Source organism: Hipposideros armiger, unplaced genomic scaffold, assembly GCF_001890085.2.
Source record: "Hipposideros armiger isolate ML-2016 unplaced genomic scaffold, ASM189008v1 scaffold_1030, whole genome shotgun sequence".
Taxonomy (NCBI): Eukaryota; Metazoa; Chordata; class Mammalia; order Chiroptera; family Hipposideridae; genus Hipposideros; species Hipposideros armiger.
Genome location: NW_017732380.1, coordinates 73,293 through 97,968, shown reverse-complemented (window position 1 = coordinate 97,968; position 24,676 = coordinate 73,293). Strand labels below are relative to the sequence as shown.

Sequence of the window (24,676 nt, the reverse complement as noted above, 5' to 3'; positions counted from 1 at the left end):
AGACCTTGGTGTCCTGTCTTCCAGCCAGCCTTTTGGATGGCATCGTGCTGGTCTGCTCAGGACCAGTGACTTCATGGGCAAGGCACAGATTGACAGTACTGACGATTCTAGTGTTGAGTGGAGGCATGTTGCGTGTAGGGAGGTGGGATTGGGAAGAAGCAGACCAAGGGATGTTTTTCTCCGAGCTGGCCAGTGTTTTGATACTTGGGTATAAAGCTGCTTTAACTTGGGCTGTCTTCTCTGCAGCCCCCTCCTTACTCTGCCAAGTTAATGACAGACCTTGGGGTTGTGTAATATCTTAATCACTGTAATCTTTCCTTCTTGATTATCTGGGACCAAGAAATACATGTCAGGCCTGATACTAACCTACCTTGATTGTTTTGGACCTCCTTCCAACCCCCAGTTTTTTTATGACTCCACCTCCTCATCTTCCTTTCTTCACTTCTCTTTCTGTTTCCTTCTCCTGATGGTTTTTCCTGCCCTGCCCCCTACCCACCTTTTCACCTATCCCCACTTTCTTCCTTCTTCCTGCTCCCCTCATGCTTCCTCTTTCTTATCCCTCCGCATAGTTAGCTTTACCTTTCCTCTCTTGTGCCTTTCTCTTGGTTAGGCTTTCTTCTCTTCCTCTGAGAAATTTTAGTTAAACTTTCTCATTATTAGTGGGTTACTGGTTTGTAGGGACCTTTGCTCTGGTATTTGTGAGGTCCAAACACACTCTGTTTCTTACCTAACTTACCTGCTTTCAGCTTTCACCCACAAATTCTACCTTCCCCAAGGGTCAGCTTCTCTCCTTACTGCCTCCATGCCTAACTTTGAGCTTGCCAATAAGCAATCTTCCTTCGTGGATTTGTTCCCTACCTCCTTCCTGGGGGGGAGTGGGCAGCAGCAGGCAATAGGGAGTCAACAAGTTGGGAAGTAGGGGGCTTGAAGACTAGAGTGGGGGGACAGCAAGTGTCTAGTAGGGTGGAGCAGAAGCTCACATTCTAGTGAGATGAGTGACTGGGAGAGGAGCAAGACTCAGGCAGCTCTAGACATTGCTGACCCGGAGGTAAAGAAGTAGACCTGTGAGCCTAGGGAAGAAGAGGGATAGCAGGGGTGAGGTGGAGGGAGAGGAGGAGGAGGGAGAAGAACAGCCGTCTTTTGAAGAAGAGGGTAGCCCAGACACGGTAGGGCTTATTTGGGGATAGAGGTGGGTGTGGTGGGAAAGACTATAGTCTGGGAAAGGACCATGTAGGTTCATTCTCTTTCCCTCTGAAGCCTGGCTGTTGGGACTGGCTTGTTTCTACTTAGCAAACTTTTCTTGAGCGGTATCCTCAAAATAGGAGAGTGAGAGAGGAAGCAGAGATAAGAAGCAGGGTTGCTGTTTTCCTGGCACTCACTGTCTAGACTAGAATGTGGAATGTGTATGTATATAAAAACCTTTGAATATGGCATCCATCAGTCATCAAATGTTCTCTGAACCATCTCTTCTATGTTCGTTGTGGTGCCAGGTGCTAGGGATACAAAAATGGAGATTGGACTCCCTTGCTGTCTTCTAATACAGGTCAAGGAATATGGGTATCTGTGACCTCATGTGGTAAGTATATATGCTAGAAGCACAAGGGCTGTGATAACACAGAGGGAACTTTTGATTCATCAAGTCAGTGGCAGAGCCGGGTCCTAAATTCAAGCCTTCTTTAAAGGTGATATCTATTCTTTTACACCATGTTATCTTCTGGCCTGTATGCGCATGTAGTGTACAAAGAGCTTTCTTATATTCTCTTTTCTGCCTACCTGTGGGGTTAGACTCTCGGTACTGCTGAGAATAAAAAAGAACACTTCTACATGGTAAGGTCGCTGTGCCATGGCCAAACAAACACTCATTACCTTGGAAGGGAAACAGACTTGGTCCCTGTTAACTTCTCCTGGCTGCAGGCCACTTGGGTGACTCGGTGCTGAGCTCCCTCTATGAGTCATTTGCTCTCTTCCTCTCCTTCTGCCATCCCCTCTCCCCCCATTTTCTTAAATTCAATTTCTGGCGAGTGGTAGAGTCCAGAGACCAGATGGAGCTAGGCGAGGCATTTTATTTCCGTTGGCCTCTGTAAAATAGGGATTTAACAGCTCATAGGGTTGGTGAAGATCAAGTGGAATAATGAATGTTTGAAACTGCTTTGTATACTGTAAAGTGCTGTACAGATGTTACTGTGGTTATTTCTGAATGCATTTTTTTCAGCCATGAAAAATGCTCAGATGCTGCAGCCTGAAAGAAATACCTAGGGTTGCTCACTGATTAGTTTAAAACTGAGCCTCAGTCCTTAATAATAAAGGGAAATGTGGGGGCTAGAAAGAATGATTTAGAGACTTGTAATTGACCCCCATGCTGAAAACTGAGGTCAAGAAGTATAGTGATTTAATAAGGTCAAACAAATAGTAGGTGGCAAGCATAAAAGGTTTTGCTTTTAGTGATGGCTTGTGATATATATACATACACACAAACACACACGAGGTGTGATCAAAACATACAGTGAATGTTTAAATTAAAAAATTCATTACAGTAAAAGACACATTGCCATTCATCCCCCTTGCTTTGAACACACTTACCCCATCATTCTTGCCATTTTCTGAAGCAGCTCTGGAAGTCCTCTTTTGTGTCTTTAGTTCCGCTGTCATGGCTGCCTTGATGTCCCGAATCAATTCAAACGTTTACCTTTCATGGTCATTTTGACTTTGGGGAAGAGCCAGAAGTCACACGATGCCAGATCCGGTGGATAAGGTGGATGAGGACACACCGTAATGTTTTTATTTACAGAAACTGCCGTACCAGACACGGAGCATTGTCATGATGGAGAATCATTTACGGCACACTTTAAAACACACCTTCTCTCAACCGTTGCTCACACCCGACTGACTACACTGAACAAGTTGAAACTTGTCACACACTGTTCCAAGTGCTGTTTCCTGTATTGATTGAAGATCCCTGCCTTTCCATTGGATGGCAGTTGGCAGCAGCAGTCACCATATTTTTTTTTTATCACATCTTGTTTGTGTGTGTGTGTGTGTGTGTGTGTGTGTGTGTGTGTGTGTGTGTGTGTGTATAAAGGAAGGGGGAAGAATTTAAAAACAGATTGACCTCAATTCAAATCCTGGTTCCACCGCTTACTAGCTACCTAGTTTTTAATCTTTCTAAGCTTCATATATAAAATGGAAGATATTTATACCTACCTTGAGTTTACTATAAAGCTTAAAAATAATTCTATAATAAAGAAAAAAATATATATAGTAGGCATTTAGTAGCTATACTTATTCTTTTTTAAAAAAATTTTATTGGGTAACAGTGTGTTTTTTCCAGGACCCATAAGCCCCAGGTTAAGTCGTCGTTCTTCCGTCTAGTTGTGGAGGGCGCAGCTCAGCTCCAAGTCCAGTCGCCGTTTTCAATCTAGCTGCGGTGGGCATAGCCCACCATCCCATGTGGGAATCGAACTGGCAACTTTGTTCAGAGCACGTGCCCTAACCAACTGAGCCACCCGGCTGCCCCATAGCTATACTTATTCTTATCTTGCAAAAATAAACTCTAAGTCACCCTCTTAAGAAAGTCTTCCCTGACTTCTAGGCTCCTAAGGGCCCCTCTTTTGGATTCATGCAGCATTCATGTGCTTCCTTTCACCACTCAGAGTGGCACTTACAATGTTGTACTATCATTGTGCTTTACATGAATGCCTCTCCTGTTAGTATGTGAATATTCTGAGAGCAGGCACAGGGTCTAGTAAATTCTGGTGTCTACTTGGTGTCTATTTTTGCTAAGCCCTATTTAGTTGCTAGGTGTACATTAGAAACAAAACAGACTTAGTTGCTGCTTTGTGAAGCTTACTGTTTATTGAGGGAGATGTATAATAAGTAAGCAAATATAATTAAAATTCATGACAGATGCTGTGAAAAGCAGGAGTTCCATTTGTTCATGTTAGGTTTTAGATACTTTAGATGCAGGTGGAGTTGTCTAACAGATGGTTGTTAGTCTGAAACAGAGCTTTTGAGGTAAAGATAGAAACTTGGGCATCATCAACATGGGAATGGATGAGATCACTTGGGGGAGAGTGCAGTGTATGAGGAATGGAGCTCCCTAGCCTTGGACATATGGAGAATATCTAGTGAAGGAAGAGTCTGCAAAAAAACTAGGAGTAGACAGAAAAATAGAAGGAAGGCCAGGTGAATGTGCTTCCCTGGAAGCCAAGAAAGTAAAGCATTTAAAAGAGAAGGGAGGTCAATTATTTTGAATGCTGCTGAGAGATTGAATAAGGTGAGGACAGACTAGTGACCATTTGATTTGGCAACATGGAGATGATTGGCAATCATGACAAGACTACTTTTGGTGAAATAGTAGGTGTTAGTTGGCAAACAGAAGGGGAGGAAGTAGAGATAGTGTAAGTAGACAGTTCTTTTGAGAAGCTTTGCTATAAAGGGGAACAAAGAAATAAATGGTGTTTGGAGGAGGCTATGGGTATCAAGGGAGGGGTGAGCATGTGTGTGTGTGTCTGTGTCTGTGTCTGTCTGTCTGTCTGCCTTTGAATAGGAGACACTACAGCATGTTTATTTTCACCCAGTTTTCTCAGGTCAGGCAAAAATTTAGAGATAAGCTTGATTTTTCCTTTTTTCTCACACTGTACATCCAGTTTCTAAATAAGCCATTTGGTTTCAAAATACATCTTCCTTTGCAATACTTCTTTCTACCTATTGCTATCCATTCAAGCCACCATCAGTTCTCACTTGGATTATTGTAATAACTTCTTAATGGTCTTACCACTTTTTCTTTGCTTCCCTGAGAGTCAGTCATCCACTGCCCATAGTTAACATCTTCAGTCTCTGTTCACTGGCTCCTGCCCCAGCATTGACAGGTTCCTGCTGTAATATGGCTTATACCATTGTGAAGTTTCTGCACATTATAGTGTACTGATTATATAGTAATTTCTAATTCCCCTTACTTTTTTATCCTTTTTTTATTGTAGTAAAATATACATAACATAAAATTTATCATCGTAAGCATTTTTAAGTGTACAGTTCAGTGGTATTAAATGTTGGGTTGTCAGAAAAGTCATGACGTATTTTTTTCTATGTTTTTTGTTGCAAAAATGCGTCATGACTTTTCCGACAACCCAATACATTCTCGTTGTTTTGCAACTATCACCACTATCCATCCCCATCACTCTTCATCTTGTAAAACTAGAACTCTATACCTAGTAAACAATAACTCCCCTTTCTCCCCTCCCCCAGCCCTGTCAATCACCATTATATTTTTCTGTCTGTATGATTATGACGACTAGGTAGTAGAGTAGGTAGTAGATTCCTCATATAAGTGGAATCATTCAGTATTTGTCTTTTTGTGATTGGCTTATTTCACTTAGCATAATTTCCTCAAAGTTTATCCTTGTCATAGCATTTTGCAGATTTTCCTTTCTATTCTAAATAATATTTCACTGTATGTATATGAGTATACCATATTTTGCTTATTCATTCATCAGTCGATGGGACACTTGAGTTGCTTCCATGTTTTAGCTGTTGTGAGTAATGATGCTCCGAACACGGGTATACAAACATCTCTTCAAGACCTTGCTTTCAATTCTTTAAGGTATATACCCAGAAGTGGAATTGCTGGATCATATGGTAATACTATTTTAAATTTTTTTAGAAACCGCTATACTGTTTTCCACAGTGGCTGTATCATTTTACATTCCCACTAACAGTGCACAAAGCTTCCAGTTTCTCCATATCCTCACTAATACTTGTTTTTTTGATAGTAGCCATCCTAATGGTATCTCATTGTAGTTTTGACTTGCGTTTCCCTGATGATTAGTCATGCTGAGCGTCTTTTCATTTGCTTATTGGCCATTTGTGCCTCTTTGGAGAAATACCTATTCAAGTCCTTTGCTCTTTTTAAAATCGGGTTGTTTTTGTTTTTGTTGTTGAGTTATAGAGGGTTGATAGTTTTTAATGTTTGAGTGATTTTGATGGACGTGGTTAGGGAAAAAGAGAAGTGAAGGTGGGGAGACTAATGGATAGTGGATTGGAGCTCAAAATGAAATCTAGGAATTATAGTGGAAGTTCCTGAGTAAATGAGCTGCATGGACAGGAGGTTGTGTTTGGAGTAATATGCTTCATTCCTGATACTGGAGTTAATGCACATTTTGGTGATAAGGCCCAGGGTATGTATTGGCTAACTTGGCCTGAAAGTCAGTCAGTGAAGTGGCCAGAGTTGAAAGGTCATCAGTGTGGCTGTTGGAGTCACCTAGAATGACAACCAGTGGGGTACAGAGGAAGACTGATCTAAGATCTAAAGCCTTTGAGCGTGGAGACCAGGAAGTGGGTATTAGGCAGCAAGGAAGTGTGATAGCAGCCAGGGGAGGCCACTCAAAGGAATAGAGGTTTATACAAGAGGAAGAGAAAGAAATGTTTTTTGTTTTTATTTTTTGAAATAGCAGTGAAAATTAAGGACAACACTGATACGTTGGGTGTGAGAGAGAACACAGCCTCCAGATGAGAGGACTGCTAGAGAGGTCTGTTCCTCTGGTGATAGCAAGGTTTCTTTAAAGGCAAAGACGCAAGGAGAGTTAGCCCCTGACATATGGGAAGTTCCAGAGGAAATAATGAAAGGGCTCCAGAGTCGGAAAGGAGTGAGGAATTTGGTCAGATTAGAGGGTGTACAGAAAAGGTTGGGGATGGGAGTTTGGGTGATCAAAGATGATTGAAGTAAATGGACACCAGAAGCTTGATTGTCTTAGTCTGGATTATCTTTTAGAGGCCAGAGGACAGTCCATTTTCATGCTGTGGTTTTTATACTTCCAAGAGAAAATGGTCCATATAGGCAGCATGTGGCAGTGTAGGAAATCACAGGATATGTCCAGGCAGAGATTGCCTAGAATGTCATCCATTAAGAGACAGCAGAATAGATTCCAGTGTTTCTTGGGAGGTGGAACCAGATTCCCTTATTAGTTCCTTCCAGCTCTCAGATTGTGTGGGCCTCAGAGGGTTTTAGTGACAATTTTCTCAATTCAGACCATCCATTGGGAGGTCTAGAGATTTGAGGTTTATTGAGATTTGAAGGGAATAGCTCAATTGGGGCTGCAGGTGAAGAATTTCCCAAGTTGGTAGGGAGAGGATTGTAAGACCTATGGTACTGGTTTCTGCAAGTTACTCTAGTGCCTGTTTGGTCAGAGTGAGGAAGACGTATAGGTGTGATTGGTGGGGGAAGGAGAGGGGGAAGGTACAGGGTCAGCCTAAGTGAAGTCTCTGACTCCAAATCTCTCTGCCTTGTCCATTTCACTTTGCTGCCTCTCATACCTCTCCAATAGCAGGAAGCCTCCCAGGTGCAGCCCCTTGTTCATTCTGTTTCAAATTATAATTAGTGTGGAAAGAATGTTTCTAAGAGAATTGGAATAATCAGAGGCTAGTCATGTCCTTCTCACTGTTTCATTGAATGATCTTAGATAAATTGGATACCCCTATGGGTTTCAGGCTCCCAACTATAAAATAAAGGTTTTTTGTTTTATTTTGTTTGTTTGTTTTTTAGCTGAGCCATCCTGGCACCTGTTTGCAGCTCAGTGGCAGCTCAGCTCAGGCTGGGACTCGAACCGCTGTTGCTCAGAGCTCGCACTTTTGAGTGAGCTCTTAACTAACTGAGCCACTCGGCCGGCCCTAAAATAAAGGTTTGGAACTGACTGATTTTTCAAGATCCTTCCAGCTCCTATGTTTTGTTCTTTTATTTCCTCTAAACCAGGTTGCCTTAGTCAGTGAACTTTTACTAATTACCAGGTCTGTGCTGGGTGGGACAAAGGGACTTAGAGGTTAATTAGATACAGTTTTATTCCTTGAGTTGTTCATGGTCCTTTGAGTTGTTGATATGATGAAATATGGAATTTGCTGTATAGAAGTATGTATAAAATGCTATTAAATTGGGGGAACAGTAGAAGTAGGGGGGCTTCTGTGCAAGTTTTGTAGGGGAAGTGAGTCAAGCTGGGTCTTGAAGAATGAGTAGGACTTTGCTTGGCAACAAGTTGCGACATTTTAGACCAAGAGAACAGCGTGGGCAAAAGCAGGGGCATGAAAGCATATTTAGCTGGAACGACAAGTTTAGGGAATAGTAGAGATGAAACTGGAGAGATGAGTGGGGGAGGGAAGCAAACATGTACTGCACATTTATTTATTCTGTGCCAGGCAGCATGGTAGATGCTTTTGTATATGCTTTTTAATGATCATGATAACTATAAAGTAGATAGTCTTATTTGTATTTACATAAGAGAACACTGAGGATTAGAAATTAAAGGAGCTTTCCTACCAGGCCAGGAACGGCCTCCAGTTTCCCTCCCTGCTACCTCAGCAGTTGCTTTCTTGTTGCTAACCCAGAGCAAGTGGCTGGAGGCCGCGTAGCAGGAATGTCTTTGACGTGTCAGAAGGACATCCCTCAGCAAATTCAAGGCTGCAGCACTCTAGGCCTCTGCCAAAGAAAACCTCCTGGCACAATTTAATTAAAGATCAGATTCTCATAACTAGGTGTCAAGGGCGTGCAGCACTCCCCAGTCCTGGGTGGAGTGTAGGTCATGCCAGCCTCAGCTGCTCTGAGTTGTTGGAACTGAGAAATGTGATTACTATATGGAATAGGTTTTATTTCTCCTTCTTTTTCCTTTCCCTCTTTCATTTGAAATAATGGCCTAAGGAGTTATTAGAGGTTATCTACTCCATTCCTTTGCCTCTAGAATGAACAGTGAGATGTGGTGTGGTGGAAAGAGAGGAGGTCTTACAGACTGCATTTCAGATCCTTGCCTTGGCTGCCCACGAACTGTTTGACCCTGGCAACTGGCTAATATCGCTGAGATTTTGTTTCTTCTGACTTGCTCACTGTTTTATCCTCAGCACCTAGTGTGTCCTAGCAAGCAATAGGTGATGACTAAATATTTGGTTGAATGAATGAGAAAACTGATAGCAACCAAACAGATTTCCAAGTTTTCTGTAAACTCCAAAGTGCGATCTCATCTCAGTGGTTATTAAAATATCAGTCCCAAATGATGGCTGAAATCCTACTTGTAAAGATAGTTTGTCCAGAAGGTTCTCTGGGGAAACTATGTTTTAGAATTTTAGCAGCTCAGGCAGTTTAGAGGACTCTCCTAAACTCCAAGTCCCATTATGTGAGCTCTGGGCACCACTGAGACAGATAGCAGCTGGTCTCCTCCTCCAGGCAACACCTCTTTTTTCATTGTCATCTCTCCACAGCCTTTTTTAAATTAACAGTGTCATCTTTTATTTTTAACATGAGACATTCATTGTGCAGATCTAGAACTGCTTAGATGGGACCATTTTTCTGACTGAAAGTGCTGTATGTGTGCAGAACATAAAAGGCCCACTGTGATCCCGGTGTCCTGCTTTTTCATCTTCGTGTTGCACTCTACCACACTGTCCTCTCACACTTATATTATTCCTGGGGTCTGGGATGCATCTGCTATCATTGCTCTTAATCAAAATAATTCATTTATTTATTGTCTGTTTTCTTTTGTTCAGGTATTATACCAATGCCTGAGCTTCTCCCAGACCAATTAAATCAGGACTCAAGCGTTGGTGTCCCACCACTCCTCCACCCCCCACTTTTTATCAGGAAAATTTTTAGAAGTACAGCAAAGCTGAAATAATTTTATAGGGAATACCTGTGTAGCCACCACATAGATTCTTCTACCATTAACATTTGCATATACTTGCTTTATCACATCCACTATATATTATATATTGACATGTATATGATATCACATCCCTGTGTTCATCCATTAATATATTTTATTTTATTATTTAAAAAAATATTTTATTGGGGAATTGGGGAAGGGGAACAGTCCAGTTGTTGTCCTTCAGTCTTAGTTGTGGAGGGCACAGCTAGCTCAGCTCCAAGTCCAGTCACCATGCTGCCGCCCATCGGCAGCTGGGGGCCGCTCAGCTCAAGGTGCCGTGTTCAATCTTAGTTGCGGGTGGGCGTAGCCCACCATTCCATGCAGGAGTCAAACTGGCAACCTTGTTGTTAGGAGCACATGCTCTCACCAGCTGAGCCATCCTGCCACCTGTTGGCAGCTCAGCGGCAGCTCAGCTTGGGTGCAGCTCACTGGGTCATATGGGAATCGAACTGGCGACCCTGTTGCTCAGAGCTCACACTCTTAACCAACTGAGCCACTTAGCCAGCCCTAATCTATTTTATTTTATAAAAATGTACTTCAAAGCAAATTGCAGATATTAGTATACTTCCTCCTAAGTACTTTGGCTGATGTTTTAAAAGGCTCATAGGGGTCAAAAGTTGATGGCATGATATCTTGAAAGAGCCGAAAGAATTGTCAACCTAAAATTCTATATCCAATAAAAAATCCTTTAGGGAAAAAAAAGCTCATAGGGGATTCTAATAGTCTAGAGTCAAAGACCACTAGTCTAACCTATTGACTCTTTAAGTCCCTACTCTTAGTAGCACCTCTTCTCTGAAGCATCACTCATCACCTTCATTCAGTACAGTGTTTCCTTTGTGTGTCTTCTGACATTTTATTGCTTGCACTGTTCTACAGCAGTACTTACACATGGCCTGATGTTGTCGTTTTTCTAGGTCCTGTCTGTCTTGCCCACTGTTCTGCGAGAACCTCTAGAGCTGAGATCACATCTTGTTCTTGTATTTATCTCCAAATCCCTGGTTTCTAGCATAGCACCTTACATAGGAATACTCAGTAAAAATTTATTGATTTGAATTGTACTTGAATGAAGCACCTGCACCTATAGCAAAAGTGTGCATAACTTTCACATGACTGACTTGAGGATCAAGAATTTATGTATCTTCTCTGGTGCTTACTTAGTTCATGGCAGAAATTTAGTCAATATCAATCAAGTCCAGCCCAAACATGTTTATATATTACAATACTTGCCATAGCCTCGACTTGACTCACCTGCACATAAATCAGAAGTAGCAGAATTCTGGTCAGAAAAGATACAAAGAGGCTAGAATTACCTCAAGTGGAGTTGGAAAATCCTTTGGCAGGTAGTCTGAAGACATGGGTTCTAATCCCCACCTTTAAATTGCTGTGTGATCTTGGATAATTTCCTTCTGCCTTTTTGGACCTGTGTCCCTACCTGTTGCATGAGGGGGCTAACATGAGGGGGTCAGATTAGATAGATGACCTTTAAGGTTGCCTCTGGCTTTGATGGTATGTGTATCTTAAATCTTTGATTACCTTGACTCTGTTTTATACAAGTGGCTATGGAATCCAGGTGCGACAAACTATTGGGTTGTCGGAAAAGTCATGACATATTTTTTCTATGTTTTTTGTTACAAAAATGCGTTATGACTTTTCCGACAACCCAATAGAAAGAAGTAGCCAGTGAGCACACTCCTTCCCGAATCCCTGTCCAGTTTTACTCAGTGTGTAAAGTACTTGACACATAGTAGCTAGTTGGAAAGGATTTTCTTTCCTTTTTTTTCTACTCTAGCCCTGTACCTGTATGCTTTTTACAGCAAAAGAGGCACAAGTCACTTCCCCTCCCTGGTTGCCTCTTGACCAGCATCTCCTAGAGACTGCACAGTGGGAAACAACCAATTTCAGCTCATGGGTGAAGGGATGTCTACAAGGACTGTAGCTGCTCAATCACAAAGGACTTACACTCAGGTTTCCTGATTTCAACTCCAGCCAGCTTTTCACTATATTGCCCTACCAGTGGCCCTTTTGAAACCTCACTTATTATATTATAATATAATCCTGCATTTATTCTATAGCCATTCAGTTGATTCATAATGAATACTTAAGTATAATTTGTTGCTCATAAATTATTAGGCTCCTTGAGCCTCTGGAGCATTGGTAAAACCTGGTCAGTTTGTCTTTCTGTCTGTTACATCAGTTTGTTGTCTAGGATGGATAGAGGGCTGACATCTGAACTAGCATTCTAAATGTTGGCCTCAGGCCCACTGACTGCAGCATGTCAGAAAGCTTTGGTTTGTCATCCTCCCAAATCTTTGGCCTACAGAGATAGTTAGAAGATTTAAGATGTGTTTGGTCTCCTGTTTCAAGAGTTGAGTATGTTTCTTCTTTCCCCTCTCAGAATTGAGGTTTTTGACTTGTTTTCCTGTAAACAAAGTTTAAAATCGTGTAGGTTTGAAAATGTGCTAAGTGCTGTGCTGAGTACAGATGGACAAAACGACCAGTAATTGGATCTGGGAAGTGGAAAGAGAATGAAACTTGTGGAGAAGCCATTGGAAAGGACTGGTTTGAGGGCTCTGGGGAAACTAGAAAAGTAGTATAGGAACAGCAAATCCAAGGAAGTTCAGAGGGAAGGACTAAGAAGGCATAAAAGTATGTTCTTTGAGTATAATTGAGGGTCCTGGCAATGCATAGCGTTGAGAAAGTAGATATGGGGCAGGGGGGGGGGCGCTTTGGAAGATGATTTCAAGTATCTAAAGTTCTGTCTGGGGAAGAGGCAGCAATCTTTTCTGAATAGCCCTAGGAGACAGGATTTAGGATTAACAGCGGCAGTAGTTTTTGTTTATTCAATTTTTCACTTGTTTTTTATTTGTTCATTTGTTCAACAATTTTTTTTTAAAGAAATTTATTGGGGAACAGTGTGTTTTTCCAGGACTTAATCAGCTCCAAGTCAAGTAGTTGTATTCAGTCTAGTTGTGGAGGGGGCAGCTCCGTGGCCCATGTGGGGATCGAACTGGCAACCTTGGTGTTATGAGCCTGCACTCTAACTAGCTGAGCTAACCGGCTGCCCCATCCAACAAATCTTTATTGATTACCTATTCTTTGCTGGTGTTGGGGACTGAGAAATATTGGGTTGTCGGAAAAGTCATGACGCATTTTTGCAATGAAAAACAGAAAAAATACATCATGATTTTTCCGACAACCCAATAAATAAGACCAAACTTAGTTATTGAGGAGTCCATTGTCTAAGTCTGGCAGGGGAGGGGTGTATAAGGGGAAGGCAAATGTGTAAATAAGTAATTGAAATGCAGTGTGAGATAGAACTTAATTGAAGTGAGAATTTTTTAGATGAGGTGACCAAAGATAGAATAGGCTAATTTTTTTTTTTTTTAGATTTTTTTTTTTATTGGGGAATTGGGGGGATGGGAACAGTGCTGGGGAATTGGGGAAAGGGGAACAGACAAGTTGCTGTCGTTTTGTTCTTCAATCTAGTTGTGGAGGACGTTGCTTCACTGGCCCAAGTTGGCACCATCATTGCGCTCCTCTCTGGCGAGGCAGATCAGTCGCCGGCTTCTGGACGGCCGCTCACTGCGGCTGCTGGCCGCTCATGCTGGCTGCTGGCCGCCCACGGCAGCCCATGGCAATCCACCGCCACAGGGACTGCAGCCCACGCCGTCGCCGGCGACTAATGGCAGCCCAGCTCCAGGTCGAGCCGTTGCTCAGCATCTTAGCTGTGGAGGGCAGTGTTCACTGGCCCTCATATGTGGGATCCGAACCGGGGCCCTCTGGCATCCCAAGCGAGCCCTCAACCATCGCGCCACTCGGCCGGCCCTAGAATAGGCTAATTTTTGAGACTAGATTCCCTGTCGCTGGAGGTTTTCAAGCATAGGCTGGATGACGTAGGCTGGAATATGGTACAGAGGATCCAAACATTGTAATTCAACAGCAGATTTTAGGTTTTAAGTAACTTGGAATCCCTTTGAAACTGGAGATCAACCACCACTATTCTTCAAGCATAGTGAAAGAACTGAGAAATGGAGAAAAGCTGTGTCAGAAAGGTTGATGAAGCCTTTCTTGGCACAATCCGGGGCTGTGGTCCTGAAAGGGAGTTACATTCAATGACGTTGTTGGCTGAAGCACCGAAGAGGCAAGGAAGGGCCTGCTTAGGGTATCAGGTGGCTGCAGGGAGTGTAATTTTGGAACTGGCAGTCCAGAGTGAGAAGGTACACTTTGAAAGCTAAGCCAGTACAAGTTCTCTTTGGGGGAGCTAAGGGACTTGAGTTGGGGCTGGGAGGGAAAGCAAAAGGAAATCTGCAAAGTGAAGCTGAAAGAAATGAATAAAAAGCATACCATCCAGAGAATTACTATAAATGAACAAGATTGTCCTTGCTTACTTGATTTCATTGGGTTAGAAAGAGAAGTAAGGAGCAGTTGGTTTGCCAGAGGAAGGTCAGGATGCATTATACAAAGAGATGAAGTTTGAATTTGACCTTGAAAGATGGTTAAGATTTTTATCATTCAGAGGTAGGAAAAATCATTGGCAAGAAGCATTGGGACGTCAGGAGGAGGGTAAGAGACAAGTTCAGGAGAACAGAAATTTCTAAGGTATAGTTTGAATGTAAGCAGCATCCAGGTGTTGTGGCTTAGTTTATAAGGTGGGTCATTGCCAGGTTGTGAACAGCCTTACAGTTTCATCTGTATTAAACACCTTAAAGGCAAGGTGTATATTCCTGTGCAAACTTTTGATTAATTAAAATATTTATTGAATCTACTGTGAGTCAGATACTATACTAGACACTTTTGGATTGCCAAGGTGACAAAATCGAGCCCAGCCTTTGGGGAACATTTTGGGTACTGGTGAAGTCAATTATAACAGTAAAAATAAGTGTAATAATCTGGAAAGTATACCCATTGCCTAGTGAGTCTGGAGGGAACACCGAGGTGAGAACATTTCCAAAGGGCATGTGGAGAAAGGACTCAAGGAAAAAATGGATGCAAGGGATCTTTTAGTTTTGCATTTATTAGAAAATATTAAAAAGACTCCTATTGATTTTGTTCATAGCATTTAAGTAATTGACATCTAAAATAGTGGTATTCAAATCTCGCCGGAATCAGGATCACTAATTTTTTTTTTTTTTAAAGATTTTTATTGGGGAATTGGGGGGATGGGAACAGTGCTGGGGAATTGGGGAAAGGGGAACAGGCAAGTTGCTGTTGTTTTGTTCTTCAATCTAGTTGTGGAGGATGTTGCTTCACTGGCCCAAGTTGGCACCATCATTGCGCTCTTCCCCGGCGAGGCAGATCAGTCGCCGGCTTGTAGACGGCCGCTCACGGGCGGCTGCTGGCCGCTCACGCTGGCTGCTGGCTACATACGGTAGCCCATGGCAACCCACTGCCACAGGGGCTGCAGCCTACGCCGTCCCTGGCGACTCATGGCAGCCCAGCTCCAGGTTGAGCTGTTGTTCAGCATCTTAGCTGTGGAGGGCAGTGTCACTTGGCCCTTATATGTGGGATCCGAACCGGGGTCCTCTGGCATCTGAAGCCAGCTCTTAACCATCGTGCCACTCGGCCGGCCCACTCATTTTTAAAATTACAGAATATTGGCTTTAACTCAGTCATACTAAATCAAAATTTATGGGGGTCAAACCAGGGCATCTATATTTTCTAAAAAGCTCTTCATGATTATTATGCTAGTTTTGATTTTCTTAAATTAGAAACTTTAGTCTCTAAAGCACTGTTGTGTGTGACTCCAAGAAGTTTACATTCTAAGTAGTCATGGTTAAGATATAATTTCCATTGTAGCATGGACAAGTAATGAGAAACTTTATTAATTCTGGAAACATTCATGTCTATCCATTGAAACTTAAGGTAATAATATCTATCTTCATTAAAACTATTGGTACATGTGAAAAGGATTTTTCACTGTTTTTTTGTTTTTTTAAGATTTCATTCCTTCCTTTTCTAGATGCATTGGAGATTGTTAATAAATTCAGCATCATATAGGACAGGATGATTACTGCATTGACCATCATATTTTTAGAACAAGAAAAATGAATACAGAAGATCTTTTAGTTTTGCATTTATTAGAAAATATTAAAAAGACTATAGATTTTGTTCATAGCATTTAGGTAATTGACATCTAAAGTATTTTAGAGGAAGGAGATAGTGGAGAGGTGATATAGGCCAAAGGTCAGCCAACTTTTCCTGTGAAGAACTAGATAGTAAATATTTTAGGTTTGTGGGCATACAGTTCTGTGGCAACTATTCATCTCTGCCATTGGAAGGTGGTAGACAATATGTAAATTAATGGGTGTGGCTGTATTTCAATAAAAGTAGTTACAAACCCTATAGCTATAGCCCATTCCAGAGAGGGAATTGATTTTCCTAAGGTTACAAAATTAGAGGTTGGCAGAGAACTCCCCACATGGAATGCTATTAAGCAGTTTTATTTAATCTTCATGTAAATGAATAAATGGCACCCAAGTGGTTAAGGAATTTCTCTAAAGCTAGTAAGGAGCACTGGGATTCATACTTAGTTTAGCTGGGCCAAATTTCTGTTTTTTTAAACTATATCATCATGGTTTTCTGTGCTCCCCAATGACTTAGATAGGGGAATGCAGAGAAAAACAAAAACCTTGTGAATTTTCAGCAGTGCTTGGCACAGAGTAGGCATTACATCTTTGAGTATTGTTGACCGAATATGATAGCAGTAGTCATGGTATGCCCTGGAAGGGCTTGAGCTGGGCCCTGGAGGAAGAGTTGTGTAATTTGAATTATTTTAAACTTTTCAACACATATTTTCTTTTGCTGAAAAATAGTAAAAGAATTACGTTCTTTTCTTCTGATTCCAGTAGCTGCTGGTGGTGGTGACAATGTCAAACAACGGCCTAGACATTCAAGATAAACCCCCAGCCCCTCCAATGAGAAACACCAGCACTATGATTGGAGCTGGCAGCAAAGATGCTGGAACCCTAAACCACGGTTCCAAACCTCTGCCTCCAAATCCAGAGGAGAAGAAAAAGAAGGACCGATTTTACCGATCCATCTTACCTGGAGATAAAAGTACAGTATTTCATTTCTTTCTCATCATTTATATATTTAATTTTTATTATTTTGTAACGTGGATAAGAGATCTACCTTTTCCTTGACTTAATTTTCTTTTAAGACCTTTATTTCCCCATTAAATATTTCCCTTGTCTTTCTTTCCTAATCTGGCTGAAGTCAAATGGAAAATAGACCTATTTTTAAATTCTGTTAACTATTATCTGAGCAAATTCTAAGAAAATAATTATGCTCTTGCCAGATTTTGGACAATCTGAAGCCACATAGTTCTTTCTTAAGTTCTTAAACTGTTTATGAACTCACAAAATATAAGAACTGTTGAAATGTCTTCATTTGGATGTTTTTTTCCAAACTATTTTTATTTGGAATGTCTTCTTTCCAGATTCTTGATTGCCTTTTCTTTATTCCTATGTCCTGAGCTCATCCTAGATTTGGGGATTAAGTATCAGTAAGAAGGGCAAGTAATACCTGAGGAAAGGAAGCCAAGGAAAGGATGCAGGACTCAGCATGAGTTCACTGAGAAGAAGTCATACTAGGCAGGCTCATTTCCTTTTTACTGATAAAACTTCTAGAAGAATAATCAGGATTTTAACAGTGTATCTGATAAAGCCACTGAGATCCTATGGACGAGATAGTGAAATAGAGGTTTGGATGTCCTTATGGATAGGTGACTTTTGTTTCACACCCTCTCCTCCAAATATTTATTAAAGTGTCTATTGTTATGAAGTAAACTTCTCAGTCATGCTTGCAGGGCCTTGTTCTTGTGGATGCTGAAAAAATTGGCTTTCTGCCTGTAAACAGTTATCATGAGCTTCTGATTTAGGTGGACCTGGTTCACATCACTTCTCTGCTCTCTGACCTTAGGTATGTTAGTTAACTTCTTTGACTTTTAGTTTTCTATCTCTAGGAAAGATTGGGATTTTCCTATCTAAAATTGGGATAGTATCTCAAAGCGCTGTTGTGTGAAGATTGCTTGCAAAATTCCTAATACAGTACCTTCTGCACAGAAGGTACTCAAATGTTAGTTCTCTTTCTCTTTACTCATTTAGTGAAGTTGGGAGGCAGAGCTAATAGACTACACAACAGAATCAGAATGGGGATTCTGAAACAGTAGGCCAAATACAACAATGGTGAACTGCAGAAGACATCTTGCATTGCAGAAAAGTATAACTGCAATACTACATATCTGGGGAGATGGTAGATGATAGTATCATTAACCAAATAGAGAACACAGGAAGAGGAACAAATCAAGTAAGTTGGTGATTGGAGAACGGGGAAAATGATGATTTTTAAACACAAGGCATTTGAGGTGAAAAGAATTTGAGACACTTTGCATTTGAGATGTCTTGACGTAGGTAGTGATGTCTGATAGGTAGTGATCTTACAAATAGGAAATGATTGGTGAATAACTGAAATAAGAACTATGGAGGACTTATATTGAGTACTTTGGGCTTGTATCTTTGTGGATTTACCCTTTCCCCTACTGCACCTTCATGGTGAGCTCTTTTTGGGTCAAGATAGAAAAGATATGGGTAAGTTGCTTAACTTGCATTTTCTGGCTAATTCATATATAAAGTAGCTGCCAACTTCCTAGGTATAGGGGCTGTGATCTAGGTCATATTACCCTGCCCTGGCACCTTCTACTTAATAAATAGCCATTTTGTTTATCCCTCAACTTAGGTGTGTGCTTCTTTTTAATATTGTGCTTTAATCAATCATAATTCTTATAAGATTCCTATAAATAAGTAGGCCTTCCTTCAGCCCAAGTTTCTACATGTGTAGTAAAGAGGACTTTTAAAATTAAGAATTAAAAGGTTGGCTTGTTCCTGCTGACAAACTAGGAAGATAATAAGATTCCTGCCCGATAGGTATCATCAAAATTAAAAACTTTTATGCTTCAAAGGACACCATCAAGAAAGCAAAAAGAGGGTGGCAGCCGGGTGCCTCAGTTGGTTACAGCGCAAGCTCTGAACAACAAGGTTGCCGGTTTGATTCCCACATGGGCCAGTGAGCTGCGCCCTCCACAACTAGATTGAAGACAACGACTTGAGCTGAATTGCTGCTGAGCTGCAGGTGGGCAGCCGGATGGCTCAGTTGGTTAGAGTGAGTGCTCTTAACAACAAGGTTGCCGGTTCGATTCCCACATTGGGATGGTGGCTGCACCCCCCCACAACTAGATTGAAAATGGTGACTGGACTTGGAACTGAGCTATGTCCTCCACAACTAGACTGAAGGACAATCACTTGACTTGGAGCTGATGCGTCCTGGAAGAAACACACTGTTACCCAATAAAAAAAAAAAAAAAGAAAGAAAGAAAGCAAAAAGATAACCCACAGAATGGGAGAAAAATTTCCCAAATTATATATCTGATAAGGGACTTGTATCAAAAAAATATAAAGAGCTATTACAACTGAACAATAAAAAGACAACTTAAAAAAATGGACAAAGGATTGACTAGACATCTCTCCAACGAAGATATACAAATGGCCATGCATGAAAAGATGTTCAAAAAATCATTAGTCATCAGGGAAATGCAAGTCAGAACCACAGTGAGATACCACTTCACACTCAGGATGGCTATAGTAAAAAGAGATAATGACAAGTGTTAGCGAGGATGTGGAGAAATTAGAACCATCACACTGCTTGTTGGTGGGAATGTGAAATGGTATAGCCAACTGTGGAAAACCCTGGCAGTTCCTCAAGACAGAGTAAAACATAGTGTCACCATATAACTCAGAAGTGAAAACATATATCCACGCAAAAACTTGTACATAAATGTTTATAGTAACATTCATAATAGCCCCAAAATAGAAACAACCCAAATATTCATGAACTGATGAATGGATAAGTAAAATGTGGTACATCCATACGAAGAAATATTGTTAACAAAAGAAATGCTACAACATGGGTGAACCGTGAAAACATCTTAGTGACAGAAGGCAGTTACAAAGGATCACATATTGTATGATTGTTTTTACATGAAATGTCCAGAATGGGCAAATCCATAGACCAAAAGTAGATGAGTGGTTGCCTAGGGCTGTGGGGAAGGCAGAGGAGATTAGGGGATTTTGGCTAAAAGGCATGGGTTTTCTTTTGGGGATGATGAAAATGTTCTAAAATTGATTGTGGGATGGTTGTCCAGCTCTGTGAATATACTAAAAGCCACTGAATTGTGCACTATATGGGTGAATTGTATGGTATGTAAATTATATATCAATAAAACTTTTTTAAAAAAAGAATATTTCCTGCCTTAAACAGCAGATGGAAGCATAACCTTCAGACATCATTGGGAACTGAAGGGATGGTCTTATGTACTGAATGGGGAGGTGGGGGTCTGGCTGTCTGGGTTGTAGTTTTGATTCTGCTGCCATGAATTGGCTGCCTGATTTGGGTTGATTACTTCTCTCTGTAGACTTCAGTGCCTTTATCTAAAACATTAGAGTCAAACCAATAAACATATACAATCTCTTATACCTTTGAAATCTTCAATTTAAATAAAGGAGGTTTTATAAAGATGAAGTTGGATCAGGTTGTATATCTAGATCATTGTAAAGGATCTAGGCCATTGAGTCTGTGATAAAGCTGTAGACCCAGAGGTTCTTCTGGAAATCCTTGCTGAGTAGCATTAGGCCAAATCTGGTCTGAAAACAAATCTCTTAGCTCAAGATCAAAGCTGTATCTCTATAAATTCAAAGCAGAGAGGTAGAAAGCATAGAGTTACAAGAAGTTCTTGTGAAACTTCTTTCATCTCTAGTAACCTCTCTTTCATCCCCTTGGTATACAAATAACCTATGCTGTGAGCACATAGGTTTCACCCTTTGCTTTAAGACCCTAGATCAGCAGTTCTCAACATGTGGGTCGTGACCCCTTTGTGGGTCGAACAACCCTTTCACAGAGGTTGCCTTAAGATCATCGGAAAACAAAAAGATATTTACATTACGATTCATAACAGTAGCAAAATTACAGTTATAGAGTAGCAACAAAAATAATTTTATGGTTGGGGGTCACCACAACATGAGGAACTATATTAAGGGGTCGTGGCATTAGAAAGGTTGAGAACCGCTGCCCTAGATGGCTATAATTGATGCATACACCAAAATGAAAGAAGTGAGGTTTAAAAAAAAAAAGATTTTATTGGGGAATTGGGGGAGGGAACAGCGCTGGAGAATCGGGGGAAGGGGAACAGACAAGTTGCTGTCCTTTTGTTCTTCAGTCTAGTTGTGGAGGATGTCGCTTCACTGACCCATGTTGGTATTATCATTGCGCTCTTCCCAGATGAGGCAGATCGGTCGCTGGCTTTGGACGGCCACTCACAGCAGCTCTTGGCAGCTCACACCGGCTGCCGGCCGCTCACGCGGCTGCCGGCCACTCATGGTAGCTTATGGCAGCCCACTGCAGCAGGGGCTGCAGCCTATGTCGTCGCCGGCAACTCACGGCAGCCCAGCTCCAGGTCGAGCTGTTGTTCAGCATCTGAGCTGTAGAGGGCAGTGTCACTGGCCCGCATGTGGGTTCCGAACCGGGGCCCTGTTGCTCAGAGCAGGCGTCCCAAGCCAGCTCTCAACCAATGCACCACTTGGCTGGCCCAGAAGTGAGGTTTTTTTTATTCCTTTTGTTTGGCACCTTTGTTCATCTTGATTTTATGCGTATTGATATTGCCATTGAAGCATTTGTTGACCTGCTTTGTGCTTAACTCAGTCCTGGCGGATACACAGCAGTGTTGGAAGTCTTTGAAGTGGAATGACCTTCATAAACTATTTGAGCGTTTATACCAGCTGCATAGAGAAATGGTCTAGAACTGGACTTAGCGAACCTAGATTAAGACCTAGCTCTGACATTTACTAACTCGGTGATTTTTTTCCCCTTTTACCTATGTATTTTAATCCTGGTATCCTCATATGTAAAGTGAGAATAATCATAATTTCCATCTACCCCATATCATTAGTAGGCTTTTGTCATTTGATGTAGTGGATGCAAAAGCATTTTCAAAAGTTTAACACATTATACAAATATGAAGTGTAGTTTTCTTTTTTTTAAATGGAAACCTCATTTCTTGTTTTGTGTGATACCTACAACAACCCATTTTCAGTTGGGGAGGCTGAGGCTTAGAGAAAAGTAAATTGCTCAAGGTCTCACAGCTGGAAAGTGGCAGGGATGAGTGTGGAACTCTGGTCCTAAAGTATCTGGTACATCCTAGCGTACTGTCTCTTTTAGTTGTTCTCAACCCAGCTTGCACATCTGACTCACTCATGGCGCTTAAAAAAAAAAAGTACAGATGCCTGGGTTTCCTCAGACTTTTGGAGCCAGAATTTGCACAGGGATGGTATTGGCTCTCTAAGGAGATTTGGGAGATGAGAAGGAAGAGTTCTCTGTGGGCTGTGGCAGTGACTGAGATTTGAGTTGGCAGTAGGTAGAATGTTTGTGGGCATTACCTAATGCTGACCTCCGGCTGGGCTTCAGTGTGTGCCTGGGGGAATGCACACACGATGGGAAGAAGCTGTCATCGAGGGCTTGTAATAGGTGGCGCTGAATTGCAGAATTCCATTTGGGAAAGCCTGGTTCTTGTGGTTAGGATCTGGAGCCTTTGGTTTATTCTAAGAAGTCCTGCAGCATTTCGTTTGGAATCTTTTTCTGGCTGCATTTTCACAACTAAAATGGAATTCTCTGAGCTTGGGAAGTGTTTAGCAAAGTTAATTTTAAAACTGGGCTATGTCAGTGTTTATCTCTCCAACTTTGGAGTGTTTTACTGCCTTGAGCTCAGATTAGCTTAGCTGAACCAATGAGAGGTGCTTCTTAAAAATAAATCTTTATAAAATAAATAAGGCCAATGAGTTGTGCTGAGACTTGGAGGGCTGTACAGCAACATGGAATTTTGCAGTGTCAGCCTCATGTCTCATGTTATCAGAAAGCCGAATGGACTAGACCAGGGGTCGGCAAACTGTGGCTCGTGAGCCACATGCGGCTCTTTGGGTATGTTCTGTCTCAAAAGTTTGCTGACCCCTGGAAGAGCCAATCCTGTCCCTTACAACAATTTAAAAATTATTTGAGAGCATAAATATATTTTTACATAATCACCATTATGTGAATAATATCCTTTAAAAAATTTTAAAATAAAACTATGATAGTTTTATTGGATTGTCAGAAAAGTCATCATGCATGTATGCGACAGATGACACTAGTTCATTTTTGGAAGTACTAGAGTCATTTGCATCTATGTTATTGCTATATCATTTGACAGCTGACAGTTCTAGCTTCATTCTAAAAAAAAATTGAGCGATTTGGTTGAGTTTTAGAGATTTTACAACAAGTTGAAGATGGAAGACCAAGCTGTGCATTTTTGCCATATTTTACTGTTTTACTTCTATAAAGGGAAAGACATGCATGAAGCTTGTGAAAAGTTGCATAAAGTTTACGGTGACAATGCTCTACAAGAATGTCAGTGCCAATGATGGTTCATGAAATTCCATGCTGGTGATTTTTATCTCAACGACGCTCCTTGGTCAGGGAGGCCCATCGAGGTTGATGATGACAAAATAAAGGTATTGATCAAGTCAAACCCACGTTACACGACGTGAGAGATTGCAGAAACATTGAACATCCATCATTCAAGCGTTCACGACCACCTGAAGAAGCTGGGATACATAAGCAAGTTCGATATTTGGGTTCCGCATGAACTCAAAGATGTTCATTTGATGGCACATATAAACATCTGCAATATGCTCATTAAACGTGAAGAAAATGATCCTTTTTTGAAACGACTGATAACTGGTAATGGAAAGTGGATTGTTTACAATGTGGTGTGCAAACCGTCTTGGTCCTGACATGATGATTCACCTCAAATGACATTGAAAACAGATATTCATCAGAGGAAGGTTAAGCTCTCAGTGTGGTGGGATTTTAAAGGTGTCATGTTTTTCGAGCTCCTACCAAGGAAGCAAACAATCAATTTGAATGTGTACTGTCGGCAATTGGACAGTTTGAATGAATCCATCTGGACGTTTCATCATCCAGAAACGTCCAGAGCTTGTTAATTGTAAAGGAGTTGTGTTCCATCGTGACAACGCGAGACCACACACAAGTTTGATTACCCGTCAAAAATTATTGGAGCTTGGATGGAATGTGTTGCCACACCCACCATACTCGCCTGACCTTGCACCATCAGACTTCCACTTGTTTCACTGTCTTCGAGACTCCTTGCATGATATAACGTTCAGTTCAGATGAGGCTGTAAATCAGCACCTTGTTCAGTTTTTTGCAGATAAAGACAGGTCCTTCTATGAAAGAGGAATTGTGAAGCTCACTAAAAGATGGCAAAAGGTTATCGAACAAAACGGGCAATATATCATTGATTCATCTTTTTTCTTCATATAAAAAAATGACCTTTGAAAAACATAGACAAAATACGTCACAACTTTTTGGACAACCCAATATTTTCATTTTCAATTTTACTTCAGAGCCACAGTTTGTGAGCCACAGTTTGCTGACCCCTGGCGGCTCTTTCGTCTCAAAAGTTTGCCGACCCCTGGACTGGGACAAAGATAGGATTAAAGTTAGGATGGGTGAGGTTCTAAGCTCCTTTTTTTATCAAGCCTGTGATCTCTAGTTACATGAGATCAGGGTGCTTCTTCTTTCTCCTTAGCCAGTTTTCTGTCTTAATGAGTGGGCTGGGAAATCTTAACTCTGACTGTTTTTCTTTCTTTCTTTCTTTTTCTTTCTTTCTTTCTTTCTTTCTTTCTTTCTTTCTTTCTTTCTTTCTTTCTTTCTTTCTTTCTTTCTTTCGTGGGCTGGGAAATCTTAACTCTGACTGTTTTTCTTTCTTTCTCTTTCTTTCTTTCTTTCTTTCTTTCTTTCTTTCTTCCTTCCTTCCTTCCTTCCTTCCTTCCTTCCTTCCTTCCTTCCTTTCTTTCTTTCTTTCGTGGGCTGGGAAATCTTAACTCTGACTTTTT

The 24,676-nt window shown here is 41.2% G+C and overlaps 1 protein-coding gene across 3 annotated transcripts in view; it reads left to right on the top strand.

Moving 5' to 3' along the window:
• Positions 1 to 24,676, top strand: part of PAK1 (p21 (RAC1) activated kinase 1) — a 90,368-nt gene that overhangs the window by 9,695 nt on the left and 55,997 nt on the right. For 2 of the 3 annotated variants that reach the window (XM_019631660.1, XM_019631658.1), the window contains exon 2: positions 16,523 to 16,733. In XM_019631660.1, coding sequence (XP_019487205.1) covers positions 16,544 to 16,733 — 190 coding nt within the window. In that variant the 5' untranslated portion in view covers positions 16,523 to 16,543. The remainder of the gene's footprint in view (positions 1 to 16,522; positions 16,734 to 24,676) is intronic. The other variant, XM_019631659.1, reaches the window with a different exon arrangement.